Here is a 21,026-nt window from a genome sequence, read left to right as displayed (position 1 = left end):
ACGTATGTTTGTAATGTATTTGGCATCGGGCCAGCAAAAATATCGTCAGAACACAAAACAAAGGATGATATCCCTTTGTTTTAAAGGTAAGGTCCTGTATCGTCAATTTCATTACTAATTCATTGTTTAATTTGCTTGTTACTTTTATCGGCGAATCCTTCCGTGTATCCTTATTTAAAATAAAACTGTGTGTATAAAACCCTTTTAGGAACTATTTATTGTTTTATAATGATTCTTGAAAACGTTTAAAAAACAAAACGACTTTCAACGATCGCTTCCCGTAACAGTGCAGAGAATAATCTGTTTCAACGTTCACTTATAATTTTTTTTAAATAAAATAAAATTAATAAACATTTATTATATCAGTGTATAACAGTATATAGTTTTCAATTTATTTAAATGAAATTAATAAAAAAACAATTATAAAAGTGACACAAAACGTATAATAGGTATAAAACAAAATATCCGAACAATAAAATACAGAAAACTCTAGGAATAGCAAAGTTTGTAAAAATCGAAATGTAAGCCATTTATTACGTAGTTGAAATCTTGACACCGAACGGTCATATGAATTACATCTTGGCACTGAGCCGATGGGTTTCAGATTAACATCAGTAACGCCACCGATCTGCGAAGCAAGAAATCATTTTCTCAATATCTAATGTAATTTCTTAATGAAAAAGTTTTCAGGTATTTTTCTCTGCGAAATAAACTATAGTTAAACAAATACTACTTCCTAATAGGAATGTCTTAGGGTCACGTGGTATTTTAATAATCTTCAACTTCAAATTTAAAAAAGAAATATTTTAGCTTACCTTATATATATTCTATATATACCTAAATTCATTTTTAAATTTGAAGTTGGCAAACTTTTATGGCAATCGATTTTGCAATTTTGATAAGTTAACATTATACTCGAGTGAATGCTGTTGAATTATTTCAAATAGTTCGTCAGGAGAACACAAGATCAATCATTGGGATTTATACTTGGAATGATTTTCTTGGTAAAACAAACATAACTTACGTCATGCTTTCTTAGTATATAGTATATAATATACGCTTTTTGCTTGAGGAAAACTACAAGAGAACTCTACGTGTTTTATCTCGAATTCTATTTTAACAATTATTTAAAGAGATTTATTACAAACGTTTTTAGAAACCACATATTAATGTAAAAATCTAACACATGGAATATTATTAGAAGTGCTGTTAGAAGCTCATTATAATAATTCGAATCGTACTAACATCCAACACCTCTCAGTACAGTCTTTCTCCATCATAAGGAGCTCCGTCGAGTTCTGGTTGCCTGGTACCCTCGGGCGGTAGACCCCATCGCGGACGGCAGCCATTATGCGGAAAGTATCGAGGTATTCGGTCGTCACGGATCATCTCGTAGGCCAACCGAGCTATACTTTCCTGGTACTCGCTGATGCCAGTTTTATACAGACAGGGCCGCACATAACCCAGGACTACAAAATAATTAGACTAGTTGAAAGACCAATAAGTAAGCTGAATACATTCATTATTAGTTACTGATTTGATTTCAGGCGAGAAACGGAGACCTGGTAACCTGTGTCACCGATTTATTACCTACCACAGGCATCAGCGACCCACAAACACAATGTTTAACTTAGCTCATCATATGTTACTAATGTTTGCTAATTTTTAAATTTTAAAACGATTAATATTTTAAAATATAATTAGACAGTCGTGCGACATTCTTTAATAGGTGACAATATATAATAAAAAAAATATATATATCATCCAAGAACTGAAAGTAATCAATACAGTTTAACATACAATAAATAAATAGGCGGACGAGCAAATGGGCCACCTGGTGGTAAGCAGTCACCACCGCCCATAGACAATGGCGCTGTAAGAAATATTAATCATTCTTTACATCTGAGTACTGCTGTTTGCCGATTGAATATATGATGAGTGGGTGGTACCCAGACGGGCTTGCACAAAGCCCTACCGCCAAGTTCATAAAGGCATTAGCTTTAAATTTAATTTAACAGTGTAACATGACGATTCAAAAGTGTTTTCATGAGCCTACTTGGATAAATAATATTTTGATTTTGATTCAATAATTATTTCACGTCACATCATCAATGCAACAAGTATATTTAAAAGCATCAGTAGTGCTGTTCCCGCAAGACAATACAACGCATACTTACGATACCAATATATTGTAATAACGTCTCATGAATTCATAACAAATGACATAAGAATTGTTATTTAAGAATGTATTGACAACATAAATAACTCCAAAGTAAACAATATTACGTACTTATAAACAGTACTTATTACAGGCCGATGTGAAAATAATCAATTGAATAATTGATTTACATAACTCTCTTATCACATATCATTAAGTTATAATATTTACTTAATTGATTATTTATCCATAAAGTAATTACAAGAAAAAACGTAGTAGTATATAATTATGCCACTGATGGGCAAAATTTCTGCGTTCTGAAATTGTTGGGCAAAATCATATACCACTTTCCTTTCACAGCTTTGTACAAGATGAATTAATAAAATGGTTAATGGATAGTAAATACATTAAATACTATTATTTATTTCGAAGCTTAAATTTACAATCACTTTACAGTCCAAAAATATGTTAAATTATTCCAAAATGTTACATGCACGTTACGCTCATAAAACATTTCCGCCCTTATTACTCTGAAATACTCTCGTTTCTTTTATATATATATATTTTATATTTTATAGGGGGCAAACGACCAGGAGGCTCACCTGATGAAAAGTGATTACCACCGCCCATGGACATTAAAATAATACAGAAAAATATACTCATAAAAATAAAATGTGGCTAGTTCCATATACGGAAGCCTAATATTAAAAACAATTTAATTCAATTAATATTCTTAAACTTCAATATATCTATTTACAACATACATACAACAATATTCTTAAAATCTAAACTAACATTATGAAGTTATAGTGTTTGATTGTTTTTATCGGCTTATATCAAGACATTTATATCGTTGAACATTATCCTAAGGAGGAACAACTGCCGAGCGAACGGCAGTGTCTATCAGCAATTGCGTACGTAAAGCTACCCATTTAAGTCACTCATTGGAACACGTTATAATAATATAAAATCTGAGAAGTTTAATTGTTTGTTTAAAAGCTTTATCTTAATATATTTTCGCTATATTTTATTGAAAAATATTATAATATTAGCCATCCCCTTTATTGAGAAAGGTGTACTGTATAGCATCACGCTACCTCCCTCGGAGGTACTCACTCGTGTAAGTGTAGTGAAAACGCGCGGAACAGCTAGTTATAAATAAATCCCAAAACTAACTTCTCAAATGTGTAGGTAACGGTTCCAGGGTCGGTTTGTTCATATCTCGCTCGTAAAGTTCGCGCGCCAGTTTCATCAGTTCCGTGTCTTTGATGGCCAGCTTCTGTGCTGGTGGTGGTGGTGGCGTGTCTTCGACCACCCCTTCAGATTTGCATAGTCGACGCTTCTTCTCTCGAGGTTGAAATGGTCTTGTTTTGAACTCTGTAACATAATAATTGTTAATACATTTTGGTCTTGTGTCCGATTTTGTAAATAATACATAACCAAACAATTGGTAAGGCACATAAATAGACAACGTATCGCCTTATGTAGTACAGAATTATTTTCAAACCCGTGATATTGTAATTTCAATAACGACTTTATAACAGCCAAGAGGTTTCAGTGGTTACAGCGTGTGCATCTTTATCAATGATTGCGGGTTCAAACCCCGGCAAGTACTTAATTTTCACTTGTTTAATGTTTCATCTCGAGCTCGGCGGTGAAGGAAAACATCGTGAGGAAACCTACATGTGTCTAATTTCAATGAAACTCTGTCAGCTGTGTCATTGTCCACCAACCCCATTCGAGCGACGTGGGGGAATTACTCCAAATCTTCTCTTCAAAGAGAGCGGAGGCCTTAGTATAGCTGTGTGATATTTACAGACTTTTACTATTAAATGACTTACAAAGTCGAATTGCACGGAATTTCGTCAAACGTCTTAATTTCAATGAAATTATAACTATCTTACCTAACGCAAACAAAAAGATGTCGATATTTTATAAATATATATTTTTTTATGAGATTTACAATGTCACTAGATTTATTATTAACTGACGTTGATTATAAATATCCTGACACATATGCAGACGAACACATCATATTTATACGAATGCGTCTTGAAAATTATATATCTGAACAAAAATACTTGGTGGTAGGGCTTTGTGCATGCCCGTCTGGGTAGGTACCACCCACTCATCAGATATTCTACTGCCAAACACTCAGTATTGTTGTGTTCCGGTTTGAAGGGTGAGTGAGCCAGTGTAACTACAGGCACAAGGGACATAACATCTTAGTTCCCAAGGTTGGTGGCGCATTGGTGATGTAAGGAATGGTTAATATTTCTTACAGCGCCATTGTCTATGAGCGGTGGTGACCACTTACCACCAGGTGGCCCATTTGCTCGTCCGCCTACCGATAACATATAAAAAAAAAAATTATTTACACACGATTCGTTTACAGACGCGATTCGTTTGTAATGTATAAAGATGCATTATTCACAAGTGTGATGCGTTGAGGGATTTATCGTAATTATGTACACTATTGGGCTTGCGACAATCTCGTGAATGTCTTGATATAATTAAAGACATAAATTAAATATGGCCGACAACGCACTAATTAGAGTTTAATAAATTCCGAGCCACAAGTAAATCCATGGTATTTTTAGGTCACATTAGAAAAACCGAACATATCAATATAAATTATTTGTATCTATATAAATATATTCCCAGAGAAACGGTAACACACTTCTATCGAATTCTTATTCGTCATCCCTTACCGGTAGACTCATCTCTACAGAGTACGCATATTAAAAGAATCAGACACATAACTGACAGTGATAATGAATTCGGGTCTCATTATTTATTTCTTCCCAATATATTAGACATAAAATAATGTATCTCTTCTCATAAAAGTTTGACGAACCCTGCCTTTCGTATTACTTTGAAGTTTCACTTCAGACATAGACACCGTTATTCGGGTTATTTGAAATTATATTATGTTACTTCAGTTCTGGCTGTTTCTAATTCAGTCATAATATATTTATAACAATATTATGTGCATCCAAATAGAATACAATATATACATAATTAATACAAGTACCGGAAAATATAATCAATTTACCATTAAAATAATACTTTTTGGATAAGATTAAGGCTCGGATGCCAACGCAGGACTAATTAAGAACAATAATTGTAAATAGTATATAACTAACATCATGATAAAACTGGTTTATTTGAAAACAACAACTAAACGACTAAATATTTTCCTTGTCGTTTCATCTCACTGGAGACTGCTGTCCGAAACGATGGTAGAGTTGAAATTTTGACGATCCGAAAATGCTTTATTGTTATGTTTACGTGAATCAAATACACTTGATTCGACATTTGATTTAGAGAAAACAACGAATTAATACGACAAGTGAAGTGAGCTTGTAACAAAGTTTTTAACTACACAAGACAATATATTCTTTATTAACTTTACTTTTATTAATTAAACGTATATTGGTTTTCAATTATGTTATATAAATTGAATTGTATATCATTAATATGCTTATTTAATTTAAGTGATACAGTACCTAGCTAGTGAGCCACTAACAGATTTAACAGCATCATATTATTTTACAGATTTCTGAGTATATAAATATAATCACGTAAAAGGACGATTTCAAAACGCTTTTAAGAGTTTACTTGAAGAACAAAATATAGGTTTTGATTTTATTCCTCACAATAAAGCCCTTAAGCCTATCTAGTTTAATACAAATATTGAAACTAAAACAGAAAACGCCGTCGCAAATACGAATTATCCCAAGATGAGCTGTGATCAAGAGGAACTGTGATCATATATTTCCAGCATAATCGTCATGCGAACGTGGGACTGGAACATTCAAGATTCATAGAAGATATATTACAAATTCAATTTTCGATATAATACACTGATCATCATGAACATTTAGTTATATTATTATTTTGTGTTTTTACGTTATTATTTTACAATATTTTTTATGAATATAGCAAGCCTAAGAGTCATCGAAATATAGGCAATAATTCATAGACAAAATTTAATAAATACCCAAGACATTCATGACGTAAATTAATACATTCTGTACGGGTCAATTTCCCGAAAAACCGATGTGAAATTAATTAGTTATATTTTTGCTATTTTTGTCAGATATTCCCTGAAATTTTTGCTCAAATCTGTTTTTACAACTGTTTAAATTTCTTCAGAATATCAATAAGAATATTCAAAAACTATTATTTATTTGTACATTTTTGGTACCGTGAAAAAATAGAATGCTCAATTGATATGTAGTTGTGTGACTAACCAGGGGAAAGGTGAGCGCAGTAGTCGTTAAAATAAGTCGACTGTCCGCGTGAGCTCTTCATAGTCATCTTTATAAACCGTTCTATCTCCTCCTCGGTCCATGCTTTCTGTGCACAACAATTATATTATGTATATTACGTAGGCAAACTCACTCCGCCGCTAGAATGATCTAATCATCTCGACAGATTTAAAATCATTGTGTTACTAAATGTAATTCTTTAGAGGATATCACAATTAAAATCCAGACCATTATCAGAACCTAATTTGTATTTACAGTTTATGTCGTGTAAAATTATTTATTTGATATAACTCGAATTGAATTGTATTACAATGAGAAAAAAAAACGAAAATTATTTTTTCAACAAGAGTGGTACCTGCATATTAAAAAAGTAAAGTATACTTTGTAAGTACTTAGGTTAAATTATTCTGTAATATAAAAAAAAAACTAACATCTTCAGATCCCATCTTCGGGTCCAACCATTTTCCTTCCAATTTAGCCCATCTATTTTCAGGTCGACATCTGTAAAATGGTTTAATTCATTAAATTAAAACATTGTACAACAAATAATAAATTTGTTAAGATCATAAAGATGATGTAATGACCCAAAATAAGATGACACAGATGACATTGCATGCGAATTAAAAATTTGCTTCAAAATGTTAATACATTTTCAAATAGGTAACGACTTCGACTTACATTTTAGTTTTCCGAATAGGATGCTGTCGATATTCATCGAAATATTCTGTGAGGAAAGACATTTTTCACACTGCGTAATTTATTATATTTAATCAAAAAATATGCTCGATACACTAGATCAACACTTGATTAATTCATACCTTAAGAATTGTCAAAAACGTCACTTAAAACGAATATTGGTAAATTTTCTTTTCTAACTTAGTGTGGCACCAAAAAGGCATATCGAAAGAGTTACAATGGTAGTACATGTTTTATGGGAAATTCTACAATTCGACTGACATTTTTCTAATTTCCCTTACAAGTTTCTTTTGTAATGTAATCACGGCATCGCATGTTTCATTATTTCAAGGGATTGTAAACGTTTTTTTTTTCGTTGTTAATTAAATTGATTGCCATTTTATTGTTGTAAAGTAATATCGCTTAGATTTAGTTGTAAATATTTTTAGAAAATTTAATATAGCCTATTTTACTAAACTGACTGGCAGCAAAATGTATGTAAGAGTCATTCGACGGCACCGACCAACCTTAACCAGCTTTACTACATAAGTACCAAAATTTTTTTTTCTGAAAATCTGTTATTATATTATTCTTCGTGTATGTGGTAGTTGTTAGCTTTGTAACATATTATGAGAAAACAGCCCGTTGAAGCAAAGTTGCTTTTTATTTAGTAAATAACCGACACAATAAAATAAATTATCAATGTTTGAAAATAAATAAATGCGATTGACAAATTTGTTATTAAAAATCCCGTGTTAAGTGAAACAATACTATGATATACAATAGTAGGAGAAAGAGACTGAGATGTCACCTGGAGGAGGCATAGCTTGTTGTTAAATGAATTTTTCCTAAAGTGACGATTTCTGCCAATTCACTCTACTGTACATGTAAAAGAATTTCGTTCCAAAAGTATCTTTTGTTGTTAGAATTGTGTAATTAGTCAAAATTAGATGATAGATAGACTGAAAGTAATGTGAACTTTAATTACAAAACAACTGAAGCATAAATCAAAAAACGAAGTCTCTATATACATGAATGAATACTTCATCATCATACACAGTCAGGGCCGGACTGTAAGTTTAGGGGGCCCCTGAGCTAACACTACTTAGGGGAACCACCTAGGACATATCTGAACGTAGACTTGAATTAAATTAATTGAATGGGTTTGATTAATTGAAGAACTTGCAGGGCTGCAAACCATACGATCTGTTTAATTTAATAAAGTTAATTATGGATTCTTTCGAATTATCGTCTATTTTTGACTTTGACTTGACTTAGCTAGGGGCCCCTTGAATCCACGGGGTCCTGGGCTGAAGCCCAAAAAGCCATATGGTAGATCCGGCTCTGTACACAGTCCTGTAAATAAGACTCTGGTTAAAGAAGTTAGTCGAGAGGAATAAATTCAGAGACAGTACAAACTGTAAGAATAGTCGATTGTGCCAAAGTTTATCAAGCTCTTCATTTCTTATGAACTTCGTTATAACTCGTTCCTTTACATCGCGCATACAATTTTTATGCGCTAACCGCAGACGTTAGCGTGACGGGCGGCAGTAAATCACGCTATCGTATTTTTAGAAAGCACTAATTTGTCGTATATCTGCCGTCGTCTCCGAAGGTCATTATCGTGAACGAAATCAATCCAAGGTTAGGAGGAAATTGTACGTCATTAGTAAATTTATGTCAGATTCGGTCTGTAATTAATTGGCTTGACTTTATACTTTTTTATATTTTATTGTACGTCGCAGAGAGAAAATAAATAAATAATAATAGATACAGTGTAAATAAAAGAAGCGTACAAATTTGGCGACCTTACCGTTACATAGCGACTCTTCCAGGCAACCATTTTCATTGTACTATATAAAATTGACGGACGTTGTATTTAGATAAAAGCTTTTGGAGCTCTTGCCTTTATGCAGAGCATAATTAAAACGAGTTATGTTGACTTATTTTATGATGACTTTTTAATGCATTTACAATAACAGTATTAAAATTGTAAAATTGGTAAAGTTGTGAAACGTAATAATTCATTAAAATTAATTTTAAAAAATGACTCGCGCGACAGGTAACTGGTCAAGAGAGAATCTAGCAGGCAGAAGTAGTAGTTGGCGGTTCTGCCAAATTTCAACCGCTTGGCTTTAGTAATTTCTAAAATCTATCGTCATTAATTTGTCCAAAATAAATTAAATTTTAAGACAAGATTAGTCTCTGGCTCAAATATTATTTTACGTAATAGTAATTAATCATGTGATAAATACTTAAATAAACAAAAAATACAAATAATAAAATTGTAAACCTGGTACCAACTGTGAAAGACGATATGGTTAGAAAGAATGTTACTTGTAAGATGTAAGAATTAAGAAAAGATGCTGCGCCGACCCCAAGTAAAATTGGGATAAGGGCAGGAGGATGTGCACAAACACATTCAAGGCATGCTAGGAAAATATTTAGAAATTGAGTTATTCATAAACAGCAATTCATTTATATTCTATGTATTGCGGAACATTGGTTTTTAAATTATTAGATATTTTTTTTTAGTGGTCACCCGACGGCTAGTTTGTTAAGTGGATAAAAGCTATACGTGCTGGCTAATTAATATTTATTATTTATTAATAAAATTCTAAAATTTTAAGAACGTAAGGATGTTATGAGTCTTTTTATGGCTCCCTCTTGAAATATCCTGCGCAGAGCTTTACATAGGCCTCCTAGTGGACTATATGAAGTGTTTGAGGAAATATTGGAAAATATTTTATTGTAATTATCTAATAAACATAGTTTTGTTTGCGGTGACTTTAACATAAATGTATTAGAAAACTTTAACTCAACAAATAGATGCAGGTCAGGCAGGTTATTATTTTTATAAACGAATATATTAACTTATTCTTAGAGCCAATCACTAAATGCACCGCAACATGTATTCACAATATATTTACCAACTGTGTCCCTTGTCATAAATGTATTATGAATATGTTAAATTCTGATCATTGTAGACAGTTGGCTTCTTTTAATTCTCAAATAAAGAAAGTGAATAAGGAACAAAAACAAATATTTGTTCCAATGTACTACTAACTCTTAGCAAGATCTTTAAAAAAATATTATTATTACAAATGTTAGTACATTTCAACACTAACAAGTTGCTACACAATAAGCAATTTGGGTTTGGTCGCTCGACAACCGACGCTGATTTTGAGTTCGTTAAAAATATTACTAGGGCCTGGGAGGAGTCACAGGATGCCTTAGGGTTGTTTTGAGATTTATCTAAGGCCTATGATTGTTTGCAACACGTAACTTTGGTCAGGAAGCCGTCATTATGACATTAGAGATGCACTCAATCTTTTTTTATTTGATTGATTTTGATGTAAATGGAAAGAGATCTTCCAGGACTCTAGTTAATATAAGGGTCTCTCAAGGATGAATTCTAGACACATTTCTCTTCCTCTTTTGTGTAAAAGACTTGCACTCTTTAAGGTAATGACGTTTTTCAATATATAACTATGTGAACAATGTTCTCTCTGATAAAAACAATCGTTAAAGAGCGTTGGTGTGCTAGAATATATTACAAAACTAACGAATTCTTAGTTGATTGCACACCTTGGGAATGAGATCATCTTCTCCAGGCTATTTCAAAGAACGAAAATATATTTTTTGTTATTTTATGAAAACAATAATACAAAATATAACAAAAAAAATCCCGCTGAGTTGTTTTCGCCGATTCTTCTCAGGTCCGAGGTGTTTCTTTCCGAACCAATGGGAGATTTTTGACTATCATTAAGTACATGTAAAGCTTCTATGTTAAATAACGTTCTCGACTTTGATCCTAGCTTCTAATCTCGATCCTTGAGACATTTTCCCGGTATTTGTGTGATAAGAGTTAGGTTAAAGATGATAAAACAGAATTATATTAAGAGGATTTTTTAGGTATTACTAATAAGAATTAAAAGTATAATTAAGGAACAGTTTTTTATTTAGCTTATTGGCGACGTGATGGTAAGTGGTCACTAACGCCCACCAAGTTTGGGGCAGAAATAGGTAATATACCCATGGGCCACCAAGCTTGGGAGCTAGGTTGTCCCTTGTGCCTGTAGTTTCATTTGCTCACTCCCCATCGAACCGGAACACAACAACAGTAAGTACTGATGTTTGACGGTAGAATATGTGATAAGTGGATTGCCACAACCACCGAGTTATAAGATTTTGTAGTTAAGTGTCTTCTGACTTCAAACATAAATGAAAGGTAGCACTCTATTTTCTATACTTAATAATTATAAGCCTCTAAAGGCACAAATTGTTACTAGATTTTGATAAATAAAATGATGTTCATTTTATTTTTGTACAAGACGTGCCCGCAGTCTGCCACCTTAATTGTAGCAGACCACGGGCACTAATAATCAAATCAGACTTGAACTTAATATATATTAGAGCATTTTCTTCTTTACGATTTAAATAAGTAAATAATATATTTACATTTCAACAATATTTTAGTATTTGGCAGTAGTGAATGTTATAAGAACATCGAAAATAAAGCAACCGAATTGTTCTTAATTTATTTATTTACCAAATATAATGTTACTTAATGAATATTTTTATGAATTGATATTCATAATAATTATTAATATGGAGAACGATTTATAATATTATTCATAAAAATACAGATAATCCAATTTCACATTTACATAGAAATTAACAGTAATTATATTCTCTCCGAATAAGTGATTGTTAATAACAATTTTAATACGTTGTTCGTTTCGTCATACGTATTGTACTTAAAAATATACTAAATTCGATTATCATCTTTGATACAAGTTGTTACAAAAATAATAATTAACAAACGAATTTATTGATTTCACAATTTTAGAACTATAAAGGCGTATTATATCAACATTCGATTTATTAAATTATTTTATATTTGGTAAATTTTAATACATACGTATTTATAAATATTACATAACATTGAGATAATGTTGCAAAATACAATGTAGACAACAAATCAAGTTACAATCGAATGACCGATAATGAATGAACGAATGATTGTATTCATACAGGTATAAAACTGAACAAAAAACCCAAAAGTAAATATTAAAATTATTTCGATTTGGATTTTGTGGGCATTACTTTATTTATGACTGAAATTAGTCTAAATAAAATCAATGCTGCAAATGAACTCACACAATACACAGAGTTTATTACAAATAATCATATTTTTCAAATATTCTTAAAAGGGTATCATCGCACAACTTCACACCCAGCATCTTTACATTTCAATCTCACAAATGATCGGTCTGAACTTAAACTAAATTGATATACTTAGAACATAATAAAAACTTACTCGCAATTAAAACAACCATGAAATTTTAAGTTTCAATAAGTCATCGTTTGTAAAAATGAAGTTTCATTTGGCAGGTCTCCAGAAGTAAACTAGTAAAAGTACAGTTATCAAAATTAATCACGTCAAATGAAAAAAGTGTCCTCTATTTCAAGTAACGTTACTTTCAGCTTCTACGCTAAAATAAAACCATGAAAATGTACTAAAATCGATTTTATTATCATTTCATTAAGATAACTTAAATTATAAATCAAGTAATTCTTTTAATATCGTCGATAACTCCTCAAACTTACGGTTAACATCGATCAAACGAATCGTTAATATAACACGGGGGACCAACATTACAACATTGAGAAATATTGAGATGCGACAACGAACCGACGGCGAGACAATAAAATAAATGTATATATGCACTGTTCTATCGCTCCATTGGTCTACATCGCTCATTACAGTCAACGATTACTCTCACGACGACGATATACGACGCGCCATTCACGCGGCACGATGGGGGTGGAAACGGTGGCGACGCTCATATGGAAGGTAGGAGGTGGGGGGGAGACGCCTCCACAGATCAGAAGCGCGCGCGGATGTACACGGCCGCCACGTCGTGGTTGGCGTAGCCCAGGCGCTTGGCGTGCTTGAAGATCTCGTTGGTCGTCGCCGTCAGCGGCAGCGACTGCTCCAGCGCGTCGCCCAGCCCCAGGGCCAGTTTCAGATCCTTCTGCATGTGAGTCAGCGGCTGGTGGGTGGAATACGACGACTCGATCATCGCTGGAACGAGAACGTTGAAATAATTAATGAATATTAGTAATACGAATGTGGCGCCGGACGTCAGGCGGCAGCCGCTCACCCCTGCCCTTGAGGATGAGGTGCGGCGAGGCGAGCGGCGTGAGCGCCAGCACGTCGAGCAGGTCGGCCTGGCTGAGGCCGGCGCGGTCGGCCAGCGCCAGCCCCTCGGCCAGCGCCGCCAGCGACACGCCGCCCACCACTTGCAGCACGGAGTTCATCTTGGACGCGTTGCCGATCTCGCCTGCAACGCGGCGCGCGAGCGCTCGATTAGCTGCACGTTTCCCTCTACTATTGTCCGAGCTATTCTTGGACGTGTGCGGGTCGAAGCCCGAGTGAGCAGGGCGACCGACATCTAGAGCGATTTGCTCATGCGATATCCCTTCAAATAAAATCTTAAAACATAACTCTCTGAGGAGTAATCGATGTTGTAGATATAAAAATGTGGGAATATTTTCATTCAAAACATGCATAATTTTTTATATGGTGAGACTAGATTTTTGTTTACATCTGATTCCAGAATCATTGGCTAAAATTTAAATAGAATTACATAGCATATACCGCTAAGCATATTTACTTTGTGGAAGTTTATGGACTATACTAATATTTGTAACTATTATTCAATAAACTATGTTGAACCTGAATAATCTCTTAGGACATTTAAATTCTTAAGAAATTTAAAAAATTGTGTCAATTCCTGTATAAAAAATCTTTTAAACATTACTATGACGTTCAGATTTGCTCGTTGACAGTTTTAATGAATAAAATATAAAGTGCTTTACTATTTATTTAATTCAATAAGATCGGACTAGAAGTTATTGTACTGTAGACAAGGTATTGTAGTTTTATATTACTGAAACAATTTAAATCTAAACCTTCCATTGAGGCTACAAAAACATTCATCGACTTCAGGAATTCTGATCGGCACATGATGAGGCACCCTGCTGTGAACGGTCAACGAGCAAGTTTCGTCGCGCCTGTAACCGGAGACGCGGACTACTACCGAGGTAAAAGGAGTTCTTGCTCATGGCCTTGAAGCAGGACTGGCAGTCGTCGAACAGCGAGCGGTCGCCCGCCGCCAGCACGATCAGCGTGCCCTCCTCCGCCTGCGTCTTGGAGCCCTGGATCTGCAATGGGGATACACTGACAGTCAGCCATCAGACGTTTGAGACCATAGGTTTTATCACATGTTTTTACTTTGAGAGTGTGTGAAAGTAAGTTCGTTTGTCTGTTAGGCTTTCGAGTCTTACCGCTCACCCCAATTACCCCTCTCCCTCAACTGCGGGTTACATTATCATTCCATATTAGTGCGAACTAACCTGAGCTTCAAGATATCTGCCTCCCTTCCCACTTATAGCTTCGACAATGTCGTGCGACGTGTCGGCGTCGATGGACGTCATCTCTACATAGCCTTTGCCTTCTAGAGATGGACAGTGAAGGACTCCGCAATTGCCGAACACCATCTACAGAAAATATTACAGTATTATTTTTACTATTAATAGAATACTAAACTTCGATTTTTATTGAACATTCATTTAATTTATTTTTTATAACGATTGTATCCAATTTTTAGCCTATTTATTTATAAATATTCGGGTTTCATTTACGTAAGCGCATTTAACATTAAATATAGTTTTATATTAAACGTCAATAGCGCAATGGTTTACGGAAAAGTCGCAGGATCGATCCTGACCTCTTGGGCCATTATTGTCGTACCCACTCCTAACACAAGTGATAGGCTTAAAAGGAGGGGTACATAGGAATATTAGTAATTTCATTAGGGGCTTCGATAGTATTATTTAAAAAAAAAAAAAACTTAAAAAAATGCTATTAACACTTTCGACTCATTTATTAGTCAGATATGAAGTAACAAGCGTCATATAAGTCACTGCTTGACACAATTTGTATATTATACATGGTTCTACAAAGGTCGTAATGGAAAGGTCGGGATGTACATTAATAACATAATGTCGACCTGCCACCTTCGATGTCAAGGAGTAATAAATAAGTATGATAATGAACATTATTTAAATCAATTAAATTCTTAGCTTAATGGATTTAATTTTGTCAACAGGGCACAGATTAAAGCGTATTATACATTATTATTTCATGTTCAAAAATGAACGTAACATGAAAAACTGGTTACCTATAAAAAAAAAAAATGTAACATAAAAAAAAATAGAAAATACATTTAAATACAAATACGAAAATGAGTTATATTACCATAACTTTACTTTGGAGTTAAATATATTTTTATTACATTTTACTAAAGATTATTGACACTTTTTAATATTGAATTTCATATAAAAACAATTTTGGTTGTTATTTTAAAGGAAAGGTAGATGTATTGAATTTAAAATAGAATGGTAAAATTGGCGTACGTATTACCTCCTTAGCAGCCTGTGGATCGGCAACACAAGAGAATGTGATATCCGCTTCTTCAACAACATCGCAGGGTGTTACAGCAATCGTGGCGCCAACCTTCTCGAAATCTTTACACTGTTAACAATAAAAAAATATAGAATTAATATTATAATAGTCTCAATACTTCTAGTAGGTTTTACATAAAAAAGTTATTGATATAATTATTTTCCCTACAAAATTAACGATTGTGTACTTGACTTCATTTATTTAAAAAAAGGTATTAATAAAAATGTTTAAATTATGTTTGTGAAAAAAAAAAGTAAGTGAAAAGTAATTACATTTTGAGTTATAAATATCTTTAACCATAAAAAAACGTGCATCTACACGGAAAGAGTTGCAAATAAAAATGTAATTGTATTTAGAGACGAACCATAAACAACGCCCTCTTCCTGCAAATCAGTAAAGTGTAACTTTTCAAACTCAACGCTAGATGCCGCTACAAGTTTTACTGTGTAGTTTCGAATCGATAGACGCGCCACGCCAACGATCGGCGACACGGTAACGTCAACGACCCCACGCTCAGAATGGCTTAGCGCCGCCATTTTGATAACGGCTCTTTCCGACTACGCACAGTCATGCACGATTCTACACCGTGTACGTTTTCAAAGTGCGCCTCGTAAAAAGAGCTCAGGCACTGTGTCATCAATTGAGAGAGTTGGAAAACAACATTTGTCGCGAGACGTTGCAATATTATGCAGTTGAAATGATAGAAAATACAATTTAATCAGGTTTCATGCATCGTTTAGTTCAATTGTAGATGTTGGACGTTATCATTCGTATAAAGAAACTGACAACCCGTTTACATACTAGTTAATAATAAGAAATGCTTGGGGGCTGGAATTTAATTCTCCGCAGTATCTACTATCTAATCATAAATAATTTAAAGATATATTTCATTTTATGGGCAAGCCAATCTTGCTGAATTGATAATTAGCATGTTTATTAATGACCGGGGTTCCAAAAATTTCTTCATTTCTCTCGTTTCTCTTCGTACGTTCGTTCTTGTTCAAAATTTTATTTTATTATTTGTTTTACTAAATATAATGGAGCCGTTATAAAAAGGGGTTTTGGGATTGCGACCTTTTCCTTATTTTAATCAGATATTCATATATAAAATTTATTATAACATACGTCTAAAGTTATTATGTAATACTCAGATTATAAAACAAAAGGCAGATGGAACGCGCGGAACATTATAGTGACGCAACTAAAGTGAATATAAATTATAAAAATTAAAAACCGAATTCAAATTTCCATTACGCGTCGCGACGCGTCTTTAATAATACGTCAATTTTAAAATACCTAAGCACTGTTGTTTTTGTTGTTTTATAATCTAAGATGTAGAAAAATATTATTGGGTATTAGGTTACATATCTGTTTGATACACTTTAGGCGACAAAATATTTCAAATCGATTAAAGGAATAGTCCAATAAAATCATCTAATAAAAGAACACCAGGATTAATGTACGTAATAACACTAAAACGATCATTTAATCAAAGGTGCACTAAAAACGATCGCTGTTGTCTAAACTTGAACGATTTAATGTCTGAAGTCTAAACAAACAACGAACTCTATAAAAATTATGTTTGAAACATCACAAGTGGCGCTTGTTTCTGGCGAAGGTCATCATGACAGACTAAATAAGAAATGTTGAGTTGGAAAACAAACAAATCATTTTAAAGTGTTTGTCGTTAATTTTATTTCGCCTACACATTAAATTATACCTGTGTATATATGTATATAATGATACAGTTTAGCTATGTTAACTCTCATTTATTCGTAACTGCATGTTATAAAAAAATATTATCTTTACTACTACAAACGTTTAATAAATCACATTTTTTTTAAGCGCATCACGCAAAACCATTGAATGTTTTGAATATTCAGCATGTTTCAGAAAAGATTTTAAGAAAAAGATTATCATACAATATAATTCAACGTATAATTAAACACCAGCGACGTCCCAGGGTAGAATCAGGTGGAATAGGTATACATACGTCAGTTAGCCGAGTTGACGTAATTAACCAAACGTCGTAACTTTAAAAAGTCATTACAATGATGATAACGATGATATTAGTGATTATGATGTTCTTACGACCTATTTCTGTCACGGAAATCATTCCCAGCTGAGACTAGCAGCTTCGCAAGAGATATTGTCGTTTACTAGCGTGCCAACTTAGATGCAGTCTCTGTTCCCTTATTTTCATTGCCCGTTGGGACGGGATTCCGAAACGAACGGAGAGAAATTGGAAGCAGAACAAATTACTTTACGTGAATTCTAAATTCAGACTGCATTATACAGTTACTTTTATTCTGACCTAGAATTGGAATCTGGGACCTCGGGAATTACATCCGTAAAATTTACCCTACTAATCAATGATTGTTAGGTATGATACCCTAAAAATGATTAAACAATAATATATTCAATTATGGTTACAATTAATGGTGTCAATGAAAACGCCCACAGTGAACTACACAAAAGGTGACTGCGTAATAAGTATTACATTATCCTATGGCTGTTGGAATAGGTTCAACAAAAGTTATTGTTATTAGGATAGCGTGTTATGATCTCGAAAACTTCGAGTAATCATGTAAGAGATACATTATAAATGCAACAAAGACAACGAAATTGAATTCTAGGCAACATTACAGTTCTAAAACAGAGACTTTGTTAAATTAACAACAAAGACAAATAAATTGGATCCTAGGAAATATTATAGTTCTAAAACAAAGACTTATGTTAAATACCTGACTTATTACGAATCATTATTACCCATACTTGTTTGGAAAATACCACAAACATAAAAACGTTGATCTTGCAAGCGCTGTACAACTTTGCCCGCAACACGTCGCAAACAAACAGGAAAGAGGTATTTTGCCGTCGAGATATGGAGCAGAGAACGAACTGAATCCATACTATAATATATTGGTACACTCGACAATGAACCTTAGCTGTACGAAGACAAATAGATAGAATACATAGATTTAAAATGGTTTACTAAACAAATACCGACGATTTAAATTTTACGTAGGTATAATGTGTGTCAAAAGGAGTCAGTTCAACATTTATTTAAGAAACTTTAAACCTTCTGTTCTGTAAATCATTAGGCCAGAATTTTAAAAGCAAGGATAAGCGGACGGACATTAGCAGTGTGAAATTTTATCATTTTTTTCTGACGGTACACCGCTAACACGCCACAAAAGGGGCCGAAGCGAAAAAATATCGCTATTTGGTGTTAAAAGATGAAATTGATAAATGAGTGATACCTTTCATGCACAGAACTGTATCCACAAGTAATCTTACTTTTACCTCATGTTTTTAAATAATACCGTAGTAATTATACAAGTTTAAATAAAGTACCCAGACCAAGTTCGTACCGTGTAGCCGTCGGCAATGTACAAGGAAACTAAAACAACGGCACTTTAACTACAAATAATTGCATATTAGTCGTTTACATAAATAAGTTTGAGCTTTTCTAATTAATAGGGTCTTAGATGCCTGTTAGGAAGCACGAAATAAGTACATTTGCCTACGTACAAATTATTTAACTAGTTCATTCTCATGCGAGTCGACAACACAACCTATATAAACTATCAAATAAAAAACATCTACTATAATGAAAATTACGTAATGTATTGTTACACGATGTCTAGAAAAAATATTATTAGTTTAGAAGATAAACTATAAATACACTTATAATAGAAGGACAAAAGAACCGGTTAAGTGAAAGTCGATGTTCACTGAAGGTCATAGACTTGTTAGTCATATTTAACGTATGGAATAATAAATAAAGATAGAGTTATATCGAAGAAAATATTATAAATAAATAATCTATTTCCATTATAACAAAATAATAATTCTTTCTATCGAGTCTATCTAAGTGATAAAACTAGTAAACCAAAAACCACAAAACTTATAACAGAAGATGTAGCGAATATTTTAGTTTTGACTATAACGTTAGTTTCAGTTTCATTTTCTGATTTTCAAGTTTCTATTCATATGTAATAACAATAAAAAATATAATTCAAAATATATCATATCATCATCTTGAATTGGAAGTATATGTATAAACTTTCATCAGTTTGAAATTCGCATTCCCCGAAAATCGACACCTTTTTGATTAAAATTGTATTTTTGGTATAATTAGATAAATTGAAGAAGACAAGAAAATAAAATAAATCAAAACCTTAATAAAGAGACAGTACAATTTCCTCTGATATGGAGGTTAAAACGAAGTTCCATTCGTTATCAATATTATATGATATGGAGGATATATTTGTGGTCGACCGCGGACCAATTGCGGCTTCGAACTGTAGCTTTATTGGATTGGACGTAACGGAACGAAACTGTTACAATAACATTATCATTAAAAACATCTCCACTAGCAACAAGGTCAGAATTATAATCGATAGCTGGTTGACGGACTTCCAGAAAATTCTCTTAATGGGCCACCGACCCATTTCGAGAATTTTCTGTTTTCAAGGATGATATTTAGTAAACTTGAATGCGAGGATTAATAATTACCTTAGTTAAAAAATTAAGCCAACTAAAAAAAATAAAAAATATATGAGAAGACACATCTCAGAGACTTCGGACATAACATGACGGTAAAGCCAATGGTATACACATCTCACAGTAAATCTAATAGATAACTCGTCTATGGGCGAAGGTGATCTCATATCACCCTTCAGAGTACGAAAAAGAAGTTGTTTATGCTTTATTTTGCGAACTTGTATGTCGATTAATACAAAACAGCCACAATTATACTTGAGGTTCATAAATATTTTACTAGTCATGGACATCGATATATATACTATTGATTTTACATCAAAAACAAAACCAACTTTATATTATTGAGGGCAGTCGATTGATCATGGTTATAAGCGTTTTAATAAAAGGTGTGAAGGTCAGACTTCTTTTGGATTTTTTGTGTACTATTGACGAAAATGACAAAATTTGACTTATTCACTTTAAAGTAAATGTTACACTACTCGCATAAAGCTTCCTTGTATTTTATGGAGCATTAAGGTTTCATGCTTATTTTACTTAACTATATGGCAAATTTAACTTTGTTACGATTTTTCCCTTCACCGCAGAGCACAAGATGAACTATAAATACAAATTAAGCACTTGAAAATTCAGTGATTTGAAATTACCAAAGATCGAACCTACAACCTTCGTTTAAGATTGACGCGAAGAAGACGTTCTAACACACTCAATACAAATAAAAACTATTACAGTAATCAAAATTTAAGTGCTAAAATAATGTAAACTACAATGTATCTCGCAGGTCACGACTGTGAAATTTCCTGCTTCCATTGTTCTAGGTTCAACTGCGGTGCGATATATTTATATGCCTTTTTAGGTCATATGCGGTCTTTCACTA

The 21,026-nt window shown here is 33.2% G+C and overlaps 2 protein-coding genes across 4 annotated transcripts in view; both read right to left on the bottom strand.

Annotated features, from left to right (window-relative positions):
* Window positions 1-438: 438 nt before the first annotated feature.
* Window positions 439-7,366, bottom strand: LOC113402269 (uncharacterized). Its single transcript, XM_026642463.2, has 6 exons — window positions 7,111-7,366; window positions 6,864-6,933; window positions 6,415-6,520; window positions 3,335-3,535; window positions 1,246-1,469; window positions 439-628 (listed from the first exon to the last, which is right to left on the bottom strand). Exons 1-5 carry the CDS (start codon window positions 7,170-7,172, stop codon window positions 1,258-1,260), a joined length of 651 nt encoding a protein of 216 aa, XP_026498248.2. The 5' UTR covers window positions 7,173-7,366; the 3' UTR covers window positions 439-628; window positions 1,246-1,257.
* Window positions 7,367-12,625: 5,259 nt separating this feature from the next.
* The window catches only part of LOC113402286 (cytokine-like nuclear factor N-PAC), a 59,753-nt gene continuing 51,352 nt past the window's right edge, over window positions 12,626-21,026 (bottom strand). For 2 of the 3 annotated variants that reach the window (XM_026642487.2, XM_026642489.2), the window contains exons 8-12: window positions 15,602-15,712; window positions 14,533-14,676; window positions 14,214-14,340; window positions 13,278-13,457; window positions 12,626-13,198 (exon numbers count right to left, since the gene is read on the bottom strand). In XM_026642487.2, the coding sequence (XP_026498272.1) occupies window positions 12,999-13,198; window positions 13,278-13,457; window positions 14,214-14,340; window positions 14,533-14,676; window positions 15,602-15,712 (762 nt within the window). In that variant the 3' untranslated portion in view covers window positions 12,626-12,998. The remainder of the gene's footprint in view (window positions 13,199-13,277; window positions 13,458-14,213; window positions 14,341-14,532; window positions 14,677-15,601; window positions 15,713-21,026) is intronic. The other variant, XM_026642488.2, reaches the window with a different exon arrangement.

The sequence above is a fragment of the Vanessa tameamea genome, chromosome 22, assembly GCF_037043105.1.
Source record: "Vanessa tameamea isolate UH-Manoa-2023 chromosome 22, ilVanTame1 primary haplotype, whole genome shotgun sequence".
Taxonomy (NCBI): Eukaryota; Metazoa; Arthropoda; class Insecta; order Lepidoptera; family Nymphalidae; genus Vanessa; species Vanessa tameamea.
The sequence above is the reverse complement of the archived record's forward strand: the minus strand, read 5'-3'. Positions and strand labels throughout refer to the sequence as shown.

Excerpts from the sequence above, each read along its gene's own strand:
- LOC113402269 (XM_026642463.2), bottom strand. The coding sequence starts at position 7,172 with ATGTCTTTCCTCACAGAATATTTCGATGAATATCGACAGCATCCTATT. Across the intron at positions 6,934-7,110 it reads CCTATTCGGAAAACTAAAAT|ATGTCGACCTGAAAATAGAT; the intron begins GTAAGTCGAAGT and ends ACCATTTTACAG. Across the intron at positions 1,470-3,334 it reads GTTACCTACACATTTGAGAA|TCCTGGGTTATGTGCGGCCC; the intron begins GTTAGTTTTGGG and ends ATTATTTTGTAG.